The sequence below is a fragment of the Zosterops lateralis genome (genome assembly GCF_965231275.1).
Source record: "Zosterops lateralis genome assembly, chromosome: Z".
Taxonomy (NCBI): Eukaryota; Metazoa; Chordata; class Aves; order Passeriformes; family Zosteropidae; genus Zosterops; species Zosterops lateralis.
Genome location: NC_139800.1, coordinates 39,965,494 through 39,978,214, shown reverse-complemented (window position 1 = coordinate 39,978,214; position 12,721 = coordinate 39,965,494). Strand labels below are relative to the sequence as shown.

Here is a 12,721-nt window from a genome sequence, read left to right as displayed (position 1 = left end):
TACCACTGAATTCTTTTACAGTTATATTCATGTTTTTTGTAATAATATATCCATGTTTTAATGTTCACATTATGCCCCTTTGGTCATTGTTAAGTCTTCCCTTATGCTGTAAAACTACTGTCTGTCATTCCCTATTACAAAAACATTTTAGACTGTGAAAGGTGATATTACTTTTACTGAACTAATGTGAAAGGTAAAGGAAAGGTCACTGGCACCACAGCATGGAGGTAAGATGGGTCAGATCTCCAGTGAAGCGGACTGTTATTATTAGCTGCTGACTTATTCTGATAGTGAAGTGGTTTTAAAATGATGCTATATTAATTAGGCGGCTTTGGAAGCACAGTGTCAAGAGTGGGATCAACTAACACATTTTTCCATGCCTAACTGCATAATCCTATTTCCTAACATAGACCTGTGTCCTTCTTTAGCCCTTCAGCTATTAAAACATTGATGAGAATGCCTGCAGCAGTAAGGCCTCCGAGAATCTCTTCTGACACCTAACACCTTTGCACCTGCTTTTTTAGGTTTCACACCCCTCCTGCTAATGTTTGATATTGCATCTTACACCAGTTCCATAACACAGCTGTTGTTTTGCATGGATTGACACTTTGACCAACTGCATTGGAAAGCAACTCATCATGAGCTTTAAGCAAATTCAAAGAGAATATAAGCCCTGAGCAAAGAAGTACAAGATGAAATCCTGTCTAATGGAGATGCAACCAAGCCAAGCAAATGGAAAACCACTTCTGAGATTGAATAATGTATGTACAGAAATATTAGCCCAATTACAGTCAATTGGACTCTTCTAGTGATTTAAAAGAAAAATTTACCAGAGGTTAGCTTCCCAGCAGCAAGTTAATCCTTTATTATAGCAGTCCTCTCTGCTTTGTGGTCCTGAAAAACTCGACAAATAAAATGCCATTTTTGGCAAATCTTGTACATGACTCCTTTGCAACTTACAATTCCATTTTTAACAAATATGATACATAGCTCCTTTGCAACCTATGAAAAATCTTACAGAAGTAAAAATTCAAAAGATTCTTTATAGTCCCATTTAATAAGGCAGGAAGGACCTACAGGTGAGTTCTTCTGGTGCCTTATTGGATAGTGAAACCTCTGGGAAGTTAATGTCTTGTACATGTGATTGCATTTTTTATTTATAATTGTCACACACATTAAAAAACCCCAACCTAATAACAATGAAATGAGACAGGTTTGGAAGCATACAGATTTGAAGAATAATGTGCTGGCAAAACAACCTATTATTTTACATTTCTATATAGATGGCTGGTGTGCCACTTACCAGGTAATGGCCTTGAGGCATGTCAATAACTGATCACAAAGACAAGAAGTGACATGAAAATGCCCAGTGGGGACTTATTTGAAGTCTCCACACACACACATAGAGCTTGTGCCTCTATTCTTCCTGCTAAATGTGTGGCTTTGATGAAGAGGGCTGAACAGACAAACAAGAAGAGGAGAAAAGACACTGAAAATTCTCCAGCTGTTGAACCTCCGTTTGAAAATATCAATTGGAATCATATTAATGTATAAAAAATTATTTATGCCTATTCTGGATACTGTTGCATTTGAAAGCCATAGATGACTAGTATTAGTGCCTAATAAATCCCTGATCACGTCAGGGATTTTTTTAGGGTCAACACCTGTTATCATTATTAAACAATTTAAGAGACTAGTATTTATAATTATATTTTTCAGGTAAGCAAAGCAGAGAAACAGCACCAGTTATAACTCCTGTGTCCATGGAAAGCCTTTCCAGAGGTGATGCATTCCTGGACCTGTAGATCATCAGTGCAAGTGAGCTAATTGGTGACATAAAGATTACAAGCAGCCTAGGCTGCAGTTATCATACACTGATGGAATTCACAGTCCTGAGGGATATGAGTCAGTCAAAGAGTAAAGTCAGGACCCTGAGCTTTAGGAAAACAAATTTCCAGCTCTTCAAGGGCGTAGTCAATGGCAATCCCTTGGGAAACTTATGTCAGGGACAAGGGTGAAAAACAGCTGGCAGATATTTAAGGATGCCTTCCATAGTGCACAAGATCTTTCTATCCCCAGGTGTAAATGATCAGACAAGGATGACAAGAGACTGGAATGAATAAGCGGGAAACTGCTGGTCAAACTAAAGGGAAAGAATAAAATAATACGTAGCAGAAGCAAGGACAGGTAACCTGAGAAGACTATAAGAACACAGTCCATTTGTACAGGGATGGGGTGAAGAAGGCCAGGGTGAAGCTAAAAGTGGATCTCTGCATCCCTGTGGACTTCTATGGGTACAGGAGCATTGTTGCCTCCCCATCACCTGCACCAAGGGCTGCAGCACAACCTCAGCTCTGGCACCTGGCGCATCTCCTCCCCTTTCTTCTGCACTGACTTCGGTGTCTGCAGAGTTGTTCCTCTCACATGTTCTCACCCCACTCTTCTCTGGTTGCAACTATATCTGCACAAAAACTTTTATTTAATTCTTAAATATAACTGAAGCATTGCCACCACTTCTGACCAGCCAAGCCTTGGCACTGGCTCTCCCAGACTTGGAGGAAGCTTCTAGCAGCTTCTGATAGAAGCCATCCTTGTAGCACCTACACTATCAAAACCTGGCCATGCAACTCCAATACAGTATGCTAAGGCACACAGAAGTTTGGAAGGTGATTCAGGACAGCCAGCAGATCTCCATCAAGGAAATGTTCTGCCTGCTCAGCCTAGTGGTCTTCTATGGTGGAATGGCTCCAATCAATAGATAAGGAAAGAGATACACAAGTCATCTGCATGGATTTCTGTAAAGCCTTTGACGTGGTTCCCCACAACACACTTCTCTCTGAGGTGGAGAGGCAGGGATTTGATGGCTGGAATGGTCAGTCAATGAGGAATCAGCTGGATGGTGTCAACCCCAGTGTACAGGTCAATGTCTCAATATCTGGATGGAAGTTGAGGAGAAGTGGTGTGCCTCAGGGGTCTGTATAGGAACAGTGCTATTCAATTTCATCATCAATAATGTAAGCAGTGAGATCAAATGGACCCTCAACAAATTTGCAGATGACACAGAATGGTGCAATTGACCTGTTTGAGTGATGTGACATGATGTGATGATTGATGTGATGTGATGTGATGTGATGTGATGTGATGTGATGTGATATCCAGAGGGATGCAATGTCGTCCAGAGGGACCTGGACCAACTCGGCAACTGGGTCCATGTGAGCATCATGAGATTTAATAAGATCAAGTGCAAGGTGCTGCACCTGGGTCAAGACAACCCCAGTATCAGCAGTGGCTGGGGATGGACAGACAGAGAGCAGCCCAGGGGAGAAGGGTTTGGGAGTACTGGAGGGTGAGAGGCTGCACCTGACCCAGCCATGGGCACTCCCAGCCCAGAAAGCCACACATGTCCTGGGCTGCATCCAGAGCACCGTGGGCAACAGGGGAGAGAGGGGATTCTGCCTCTCTGCTCTGCTCTGGTGAGACCCCAGCTGGAACCCTGCACCCAGCTCTCTCACAGAAAGAACAGGGAACTCTGGGAGTGAGTCCAGAAGAGACCAACAGAAATTATTAGAGTAATGGAGAACCTGCTCTGCAAGGACAAGCTGAGAGAGCTGGGGTTGTTTAACCTGGAAGAGAGAAGGTTTCAGGAGAGACCTCACTTTCACCTTTCAGTTCTTAAAGTGGGCTTCCAATAAAGGTGGAGACAGTTTTTAGTAGGAACTATTGTGATAGGACAAGGGATAAACCTTTCAAACTAAAAGAGTTTAGAATTAGATGATATAAGGAAGGCATTTTTAATAATGAGGGTGGTGAAGCACTGCTAGAGGTTCCACAGAGAAGTAGTAGATATCCTATTCTTGGAATCATTCTAAGTCAGATTGGATGGGGCCTTGAGAAACTTGTTCTAGTTAAAAATGTTCCTGCCCATGGCGGGGGGATTGCACACAGATGCTTTCCAACCCAAACTATTCTACAGTTCTATGATTTTGAAAGGTCTTTTTCTCTGTGCTTTTTTGTGACTTAGCTGAAACTGTGCATCAGAAATACAAAACAAGATTTAATTTGACCTTTTGAAAACACAGTGTGTTAAAGCAGCCATGAAGCTGCTTTTAATTTCTCTGAATTTCAAAGATCAGTTTATACAGGATTGACATGAAAATGTAGGCATTCATAGATATGCACTCTGCTTGACAAATTATTCATATGTTTTAACAGTCTCCAATTTCTTCACTTTGTGGTACCCAGATGATACAGGAAAAATTCTGATCACTTTCTAGGACTGCTCAGATGTAGTATTGAGCACTGTTCAAGGTAAAACAATTTTGAAAAAAAACTTTAAATTTTGTTGTCTGTATCAGAACATCTACTGCAAGCATTTCTGTCTTGTTCCTGGTACTGTGGAATTACTTGCTTGCCATGTGACTGACAGCATGTGCCATACCAAATGGTGGGAAATTAGAACTTCTTCATATTCCCTCTCTTCTCACTGAAGTTCCTTTGGGTCACTCTCCCGGTTTAGGGCAAATTCAAGAGGAAACCTCCAAATAGAGTCTCTCTGGGAAGCAAACCCAAATGGCTCCCCGCAGTGGGTCCAGGAAAACATTTCCTTAGAGAAAAGTGGAAAAAACTATTTATTTAACAATGTATCCACAAGCATAAAGAATTAACAATATGAAACAACAAAACTTCTCACTGCTCTGAAGAGAGATGGCAAAATTGGAAAAAGTCCTTGCCATGGGTGTAGCTCACCTTGCTCAGTCTCTTATCAGTCCCTCCAACACTGGAAAAAAGTGCTGAGGACCAGGTCCCAGTGGGCCACAGGCATGAGATCCCAGTGTCTTTCTGGGTTTTTCAATCCAGGACAGGTCTAAACAGCCCCAAGAAACAGGAAATAAACAGTCCAGGGAACTTCTCTGCCTCAGCTAGCTAAAAACTAACTAAAAGCACAGGAGATCTCTGTCCCACTGTCTGTCTGTCCTGAAGATGACACAATCCAGGAGCCGGAATGTGGAGGAGTGAGTGTGGTTTCTGAGAACATACTGCACATTTCTTCTTTCTCCATCTTTGCTCTTGGAACCAGTCTTAGAGGTACAGGACACAATATCCAACATAAACAGAACAGACGACTGGGGATACAAGCATCATAAAGTCACCCCAGGACAGTCACATAGATACTGTTGGCTGCAGCAAAATTATTGACAGAAAAGAAAATCCACAACAAATCTGTCTCTGAAATATCATGCACAAGAAACTCTAACTGTGTCATTCAGTAAATAACTGTAGAAAGTAATACTTTCTGAAGAAAGCACACTGGGAAATAAGGTCAGAATAGTTTTTTGACTGTTGTCAGAAAATGTATTATTTACAATAAAGATTTTTTTTTCCTGGAAGAAGAAATTTATTGCATAACCTGTACGATGATGATAGTGAGAGGAACTCTATCTAACAGTTAAAGTACAAATACCAGCATCATATTAATTCTTGAATTCACATGCAAAATACAGAAGAAAATTGGAAATAGATCCATTCATCTCCTTCTCCTTGTAACTACTAATATATAATATTAGTAATTTTTCCAGTATAATCACACTACAGTACTAATATATATCCAGTCTAATCACATTACAGTAGGAGGGAGACTGGATGAGGCACAGGGCATGCCTCTCCTGAGCATCCTAGGTAGAAGAACAAAGTCTTTCTGCCTAAGAATCTTATGAGATATGTGCCATATCAGGGAGGATTGCACCATAAGCCTCATTGTGTACCTTCCTCTACTAAACTTGGCTACAGAGGTCTAAAAATATCTGTTACAAGCTGTAATGTCATGACGGTTGACTTTTCTTTTATGTACATTTATATTTTATTTCAATTTATATTTTCACTTATATCCAGAGGAAGACATTATTAATTTGCAAGTGTGGCTAATATGGATTTGAACTCCATTGCAGATCCATAAATCTTCTCTGCCAATTTTTAGTAATTAAATATTGATCTTAACTGTAACTTTTTAATATCTAAATATGTTAGACATCCAACAATAGAATAAATTTTTAAAAATTAAAAACTAGGCATTGAAACAGTTTGCTTTTCCTTGGACCTAATATGGAATGGTATGAAGTCCTAAGCCTTGAAAAAGTAAAGGATGAGAGCAGAGACCCTCAGTTTTTTTCATGTAGCATCAGATTATCTCATTTTAAGATTTAGTGAGGTGACTTACAGAGTGTTGAAAGTGGCCTATATAAACAGAGAAGGAGCCTTCTAGAAATAAACAGACAAACAAGCAATGTGCTTTCCTCCTGATGCCATGGCACAGGGCAGGTCCCACAAGGAACTGTTCCAAAGTGTACCCAAACAGAAATATTGTCTGAAAAAACCCAGGCACTTGGATATACGTGTTCCCAACAGGCTGATACAGCTATTCCATGAGGTGCATTTGGACAAGAACAATGTTATGGTTTTGGATGGAGTGTCTCTCTGGCTATTACTCTATGTAAAAAATAATAATTAAAAAAAGAGACAAAATTAGACTTTAATAATTTCTACTGGGCTGCGGTTGACCCTTATTAATTTGACTTGACTAAATTTTACACTGAAGAACACTGATGCTGTTCTCTTTAATCTTCCCAGAAAAGCGTTTTAAGGATTTGAAAGTCAAATAAAAACTTAACTTCCTAACAGAGATAAACAGAAAACATTTTTATCAACACTTTATGTTATTTTTTCTATTAGTTACCAAGTTTTCTCTTCCTAACTTTCTAAAGGGAAGCCATTCTCCTACCAAAACAGAGCTTGCACATATTTGCTTGCTTATAATCTCCAATTCCCAGTACTGGCTCCACATGAGAGACACGACCAACCCTTATGAGCATTTCACTAGATTGATGGATGTTACCAACAATTGTATTAGACAATAAATAATAGAATCTAACTTGTGGTCATAAATACTTGTATAGCTTGTCCATAACAAACTGCTGGCCGTGTGGGGAGTTCAAGGGAAGACACTCTACAGGAAGACACCACAGACTGCTGCAGTTGGATACCAATGATTCCAGATGGCTCCAGTGGACTGAGTACGGGACACAGCAAAGCTCCTTAGCAAAGTGTGTGGTACCACCCTAAAAACTGATGTAAGAAAGAGGAAAAAGTCCACCAGAGAAGTGGGGAAAATAAAAAGAGTGAGAAAGAACAGAGGGAAAATCAAGTCAAAGCAGGAGAAAGTTGAGGTGCTGCATGGTGGAGTAGGTCTCCACACTACAGCTCATGGAAGACTCATGCTGCTGCAGATGGCTATCCCTAAAAAAAGCTCAGCCCACAGGAACCCACACAAGGGGAGAACAATAGTCTGAGGATGAAGGAGAAGCAGCTATAAACCACAGTTTACTGACTGTAACTTCCCTTGCTGCTCTGCGCTACTCAGGGATGGAAGAGGAATCTGAAAAGAAGTTGACCTTGGGAGAGAGGGGAGGAAAGATTTTTTTTAGTGCCTTTGTTTCTTACTACTGAAATATATATTGACAAATATTAAATCAATCTTCCCAAAGTACAGACTATTTTGCCTACAAAAGTAAATGAGAAACAATCTCCTCGTCTTTTATCTTGAACCATGAGATTTCTCAAACTGTTTTCTCCCAACATCGTGCTGAAGAGGAGGTTGAAGTGATCAGACAGGTAGGTATTTGGCTATTATCCAAAGCTACCCCCAACACTGTCTTTCTGTTTTCCCTTTTTAGACTGTTTAGACAAATGCAATATTTTAATTCATTAAATAATTATCTTTTAATCACTATAAGTGTTTGTCTGAGAGTCAACACTAGACACCTGTTATGCTAGCAAGGATACTGATGCAATTTTGCTGAATAACATAAGCCATAGTGTGTATGCCAAAGGTCAAACACTTTGTAGCATTTCGCATCATTCAACAAAAGTGTTCCTTTAATTGTGTGTTCAGCTTTCATAGCTACCCTTGAAATGTTGATTCTGAGAAACTGAGTTTACAATCTAAATCAGAAGAGCTTGTGTAGCCTACCTCCCAGATCACTACAAACACAAATTGAGTATCAGCCTCCAGAGAAACACAGTAGATAGTGCCAATATTTTTATTCTTGACCTTTGGTACACACTGACATTATGTTGCTTACAGTTTTTACTGTTACATAAAGTTATTTGCAGAACTCCATTTTTTTTTCCATAGGTTTTAAGTGAACCATTAGGCCTTAACCTACACTCAGTTTTATGGCTTTCAATCTCATTGAATAGGAGAGTTTTGTAAGGAAACAATATTTTTGAGATCTCCAAAAAAAACGCCAGTCTCTCAGGCTCTGCCCTGGAAAGACTTACATGTTCAGGTAGATTTACATGCAAAGGCTACCCATCACACATAAACATGGGTAAATCTTTGCACTACAAGATCTCTTTAAGCAACTGGAAAAACGCTCAGTGATCTCAGTGATTTTAAAACAGCAAAGACTGGGGTAAACTGATGATTCACAGGTTTGAATATACTCACTATTCTAAGATAGTTTTATTTAATTCCTTTGTCTATTCAGGATACATGATTTTCTGATTCAATTATGATTCCTTTTTTGAGTTAAATTCTATCTGTTTCATTCCCTGGTTTTGCTATCCAAAGGATAAGAGGCAGGAGAAAGGAGACCTAAAATGCTTGTTCTGTTGCTAGCATCTCTTTCTCATTTCTTTTTGTAGTAGGAAAGTTCATTCTTTGTTTTTGTTTAATTCAGACAATTTTTTTAGCAATTCTTTTGACATAAAGTACTTCAGTATTAAAAGTCAGCAGAGAAAATTAATTGCTATTACTTTTCTCAGAAGAGAGCATAAGCAGAGCTAAATCAGATCTTTCATAACTTTAATCCACTCCAACATTGCCTGTGAATCACCAGTAACAGATGTTTAGAGAAAAAGTAGGAATCAGTAAAGAAGAGCCTGACACTTTTCCCTAAAGATCCCTCTATTCACCCCCCAGAAATCAGGATATTAAGAACCTGAGAAATACAGATGACAGCTAAAAGTGTGGTTAAGTACCAGCCAATGATTTTACTTCTCCCTGACAGTAAGTCTCAGAGCAGCTGTGGCAGAGAACAGTTTTGAAGCCAACAAAAAAAATAATGTTGGTGCATGCCTGGGAGTCCTTTTCTCAGTCCATTATACTTTCATGCCATTCCTCACATGTAATATCCTTTTCAGAGAGATATTTTTGCTTTTAGCAAAATGCAATTCTGTTTATAGAACTCTCCATACGGTTTTTAAAAGAAAACAGACACTAGGAACAAAGTGTGTATGTGAATTTGACTATCAAGATGCACTTCATTTTTACAGAAAACAGCATTTACCACAGCCAAATCTCCTTTAGGATCCTGTCCTCCTTCATACATCAGAATATGTACAAGTAAAAATTAGTCACTTGCAAACTAAAACAGTATTTTGGACTATGTAAGTGCTTCCAAGACATTTTCAATTATATTATTCCAAAAACATTAAAAACATTAAAATCACAAGGAATGTGATTTAATCTGTTAAGGAAATATTTGAACACTGTGATAAAATACCTTTTAAGCCAAATAAAAAATATGAAAACAAACACAGATTGTTATCTTACTTCAAATGGGAGCTCTGTTATTTCCATATTTCCAGACAAATCCAGTTTTTCTAGATTTTCACAATCACCCAGTTCTGGAGGAACTGACTTCAAATTATTGAAACTCACATTGAGCACTTTGAGGTTTTTTAAGCAGCCTGTGAGGGTAAGATAATCCAAATCAGTGTGCTTAAAAAAATAGAGAGAAAGCAAAAAAAAGTATATTCAGTTAAGCAAAGAAAAAGCTCGTTATTGTGATGATGAATAAGATTAATAAGTATTTTCAGCTTTTTGAGGGGCAACTAACATTTTGAGGGGCAATAATGCCCCTTAATCAGCAATGGTTTTGGAGAGAGTTTGAATGGAGACAGCAAAGACTTTCAAATATTTTGTTTCTTCCAATGATGAGATCCCTTTTGACCTCAGCTGAAACTAGACAAGTTGGCTTTTGGTTTGTCCACTGTAGAAAATTTGCCTGCCAACTGGAACACATCTCAGTAACTTTTATACAACCTCTTCATTGGGAACAATCACTCCTGGTAAAGTTATGACATCAAGAATTCTGTCTTTCATTGCACACTTTTGATTATATAATGGATGTGTGCATGTGTTCGATTTTTTTATTTACTGTGATTTGTCATATCTACTGGCTTAATTTAAAGCCACTATAATATTCTATGCTACATTTAGTAACAAAGATTTTTTTGTTTCTTCAAATTATAACATTGCATAATTGTCAGCAAAAGGAGGGTTAGAAACATAATTAAAATGCAATATCCTGGGAAAAAAAAAGGCAAGTTATTCTGGGATATAATCTAACTGGAAGAAATTTGAATATATCAAACAGCTGATGTGTTAGCAAAGGAATCATTAAATACATAACAAGATGAGAATGTTTTATGGAAAGCCTGGTTGTTGTATTACATGAATGATCACAGACTTGGAGAATCACCAAGTGGTTTCATTTGGAAGGAACCTTCAAAAATCATCTAGTGCAAAGCCCTGTCCAGCCTGACTGAATACATCCCATGATGAGTCATGTACAATTTCTCCAGGCATAATTCACATCACCTTCATCATAAAAAAAATTCTTTCATCCAGTCTATACCTACTCTATTTAAAGCCACTGTCCCTTGTCCTTGTCAGTACAGGCACTGGTAAAAAGTCTCCCCTTAACTTCCTCATAAATCCACTTCACGTGTTGAAAGGTGGCAATATGGTGGCAACAGAACCTTCTCTTCTCCAGTCTTAACACTCTCAGCTGGCTCAGCTTTTCTTCATAGAAGTGTTCCAGACCTCTGACAATGTTCATAGTCATTTACTGAATCTATTCCAGCAGGCTCATGGCTTTTTTTGTAGTGGAAGCCCCAGGACTGGATGAAGTATTCCAGGTGGAGTCTCACAGTCACACCCTCCCCTCAACTGGTCACACTTATTTTGCTGCAACTCAGGATACAGTTGGCTTTCTGGGCTGCAAATGCACATTGCCAGCTCATATCCAATTCTCATTCACCAATATCCTCAAGTCCTTCTCTGTGGCTGTTCTCAACCCATTCACCTCCAGTCTGCACTGATATTAGAAATTGTCCCAGGATGTGTGCAGAATCTTGTACTTTCCCTAGCTGACTTCCATGAACCTCGCATGAACCCACTTCTCAAGCTTGTCAAGGTGGTCCTGGATGGGATCCCTTCCTGTAAGAATATCGACTGTGTGTACTCAGTTTGTTATCATCTACAATATTCCTCTCCACTCATCTATTTTCCAGTAGTATTCCCTTCTACCCAGTGACAGAATACAGAATTCAGAAAAAAGTGCAGAATCAAGAAACACAACTGCAATTCAGCAGTTGGAAACTGGGAGAGAACAATATCATCATCAACAGAGTCTCAAAGTAGACTAGATATTTCTAAGCAACACAAGACATACAGCAACCAAAAACTTATATTAATCAGAGTCTCAGATCTGGCCATGAGAGGGCTAATTTTTCCAGTAGCTGATAAAGGGCATGGCCAGGACCCAGAGGTTATTCTATACCAGTTCACATCATTGTCAGGAGTGGGAGAAAGAGACTTTCTTCCAAGAAGGGGTTCTGATTCTGTCAAGTAAACATGGAGGAGGGAGCCATCTGATTTATTAATTTTCTATTATCAGGGGTTTTTTCTGTGTGAAACACATCTTTTCTTGTAACTTCTGTCATTAGTATTGCAGTTGCTACTGTACATTTTATTAACTTATTTCTGTTTCTGGTAAATTTTTCTTCTCTCAGGGTTTAATTTTTGGCTTTTGTTCTTCCCATTCTCCTCTCCAGAGTGCTGCAGGGAGAGGGGAAGGGGAAAGCCAGGGAGCAAGATGCAGTGGTGCATAGTTTGAAGAGTCTTAGAGTGACATTGAACTGGGGGGTACCATTTCTAAATTGCAACAATCTTCTATTTTTTTTTTTCTGTAAGAATATGGAGTTTTGTTAGATTTGGTTGACATTGCAGAGTACTAAGTGTCCTCAAGACAGTGTCATAGTAGAGATCTTATCCTTAAGACATTAACACTTAGTTAAACTTCTTCCAAAGAAAAGGTGGGCTTAGAGTTGCTCACCTTTTGCAATCTGTGGAAATCCTCACCAGAAGGTATTTGGTGCCTCCACAGAAAAGGACAGAGGGGAAGCATAGGGAGTAGCAAGTCCTAAATTTTTTTCTGAGAAATTGCTGTTGTCAGAGCCAGAGACATGCAGTTTGATGGCCAACACTAGCAGCCACCAGATCACACTGCATTTTACATAAACCCCATAGGTTCCCTTGGACACAATATTGTCTTCAAATGGAAGACTACCAAATTTGAACCACCCAAATGACCTCACATGTGACAGACAAGGCATATATTGTGGGAACTCTGTTATATTAATCTCTACAAGTTGCAGCCAAGAAAAACATCAGGTCTTCCACCCAGCTCCCTTCCAGTTTTAGTTCTGCCAGAAACTAAGGTATATTTCAAAATTTAGCTCTCCTTTTAGGATGGTGTGTCCTTTACTGTAAGCTGCTGGTTTAGTTAAAATAGAAGAAAACGTTTCTGTAAGACTATAACAGGCATTGCTTTGCCAGTTACAGTACTATCTGACAAAGGTTGGTGGGGTAATAAAA

The 12,721-nt window shown here is 39.0% G+C and overlaps 1 protein-coding gene across 2 annotated transcripts in view; it reads right to left on the bottom strand.

Moving 5' to 3' along the window:
- The window catches only part of LRRC2 (leucine rich repeat containing 2), an 82,062-nt gene that overhangs the window by 18,488 nt on the left and 50,853 nt on the right, over positions 1 to 12,721 (bottom strand). For both annotated transcript variants that reach the window (XM_083882807.1, XM_083882808.1), the window contains one exon: positions 9,611 to 9,747. In XM_083882807.1, the coding sequence (XP_083738933.1) occupies positions 9,611 to 9,747 (137 nt within the window). The remainder of the gene's footprint in view (positions 1 to 9,610; positions 9,748 to 12,721) is intronic.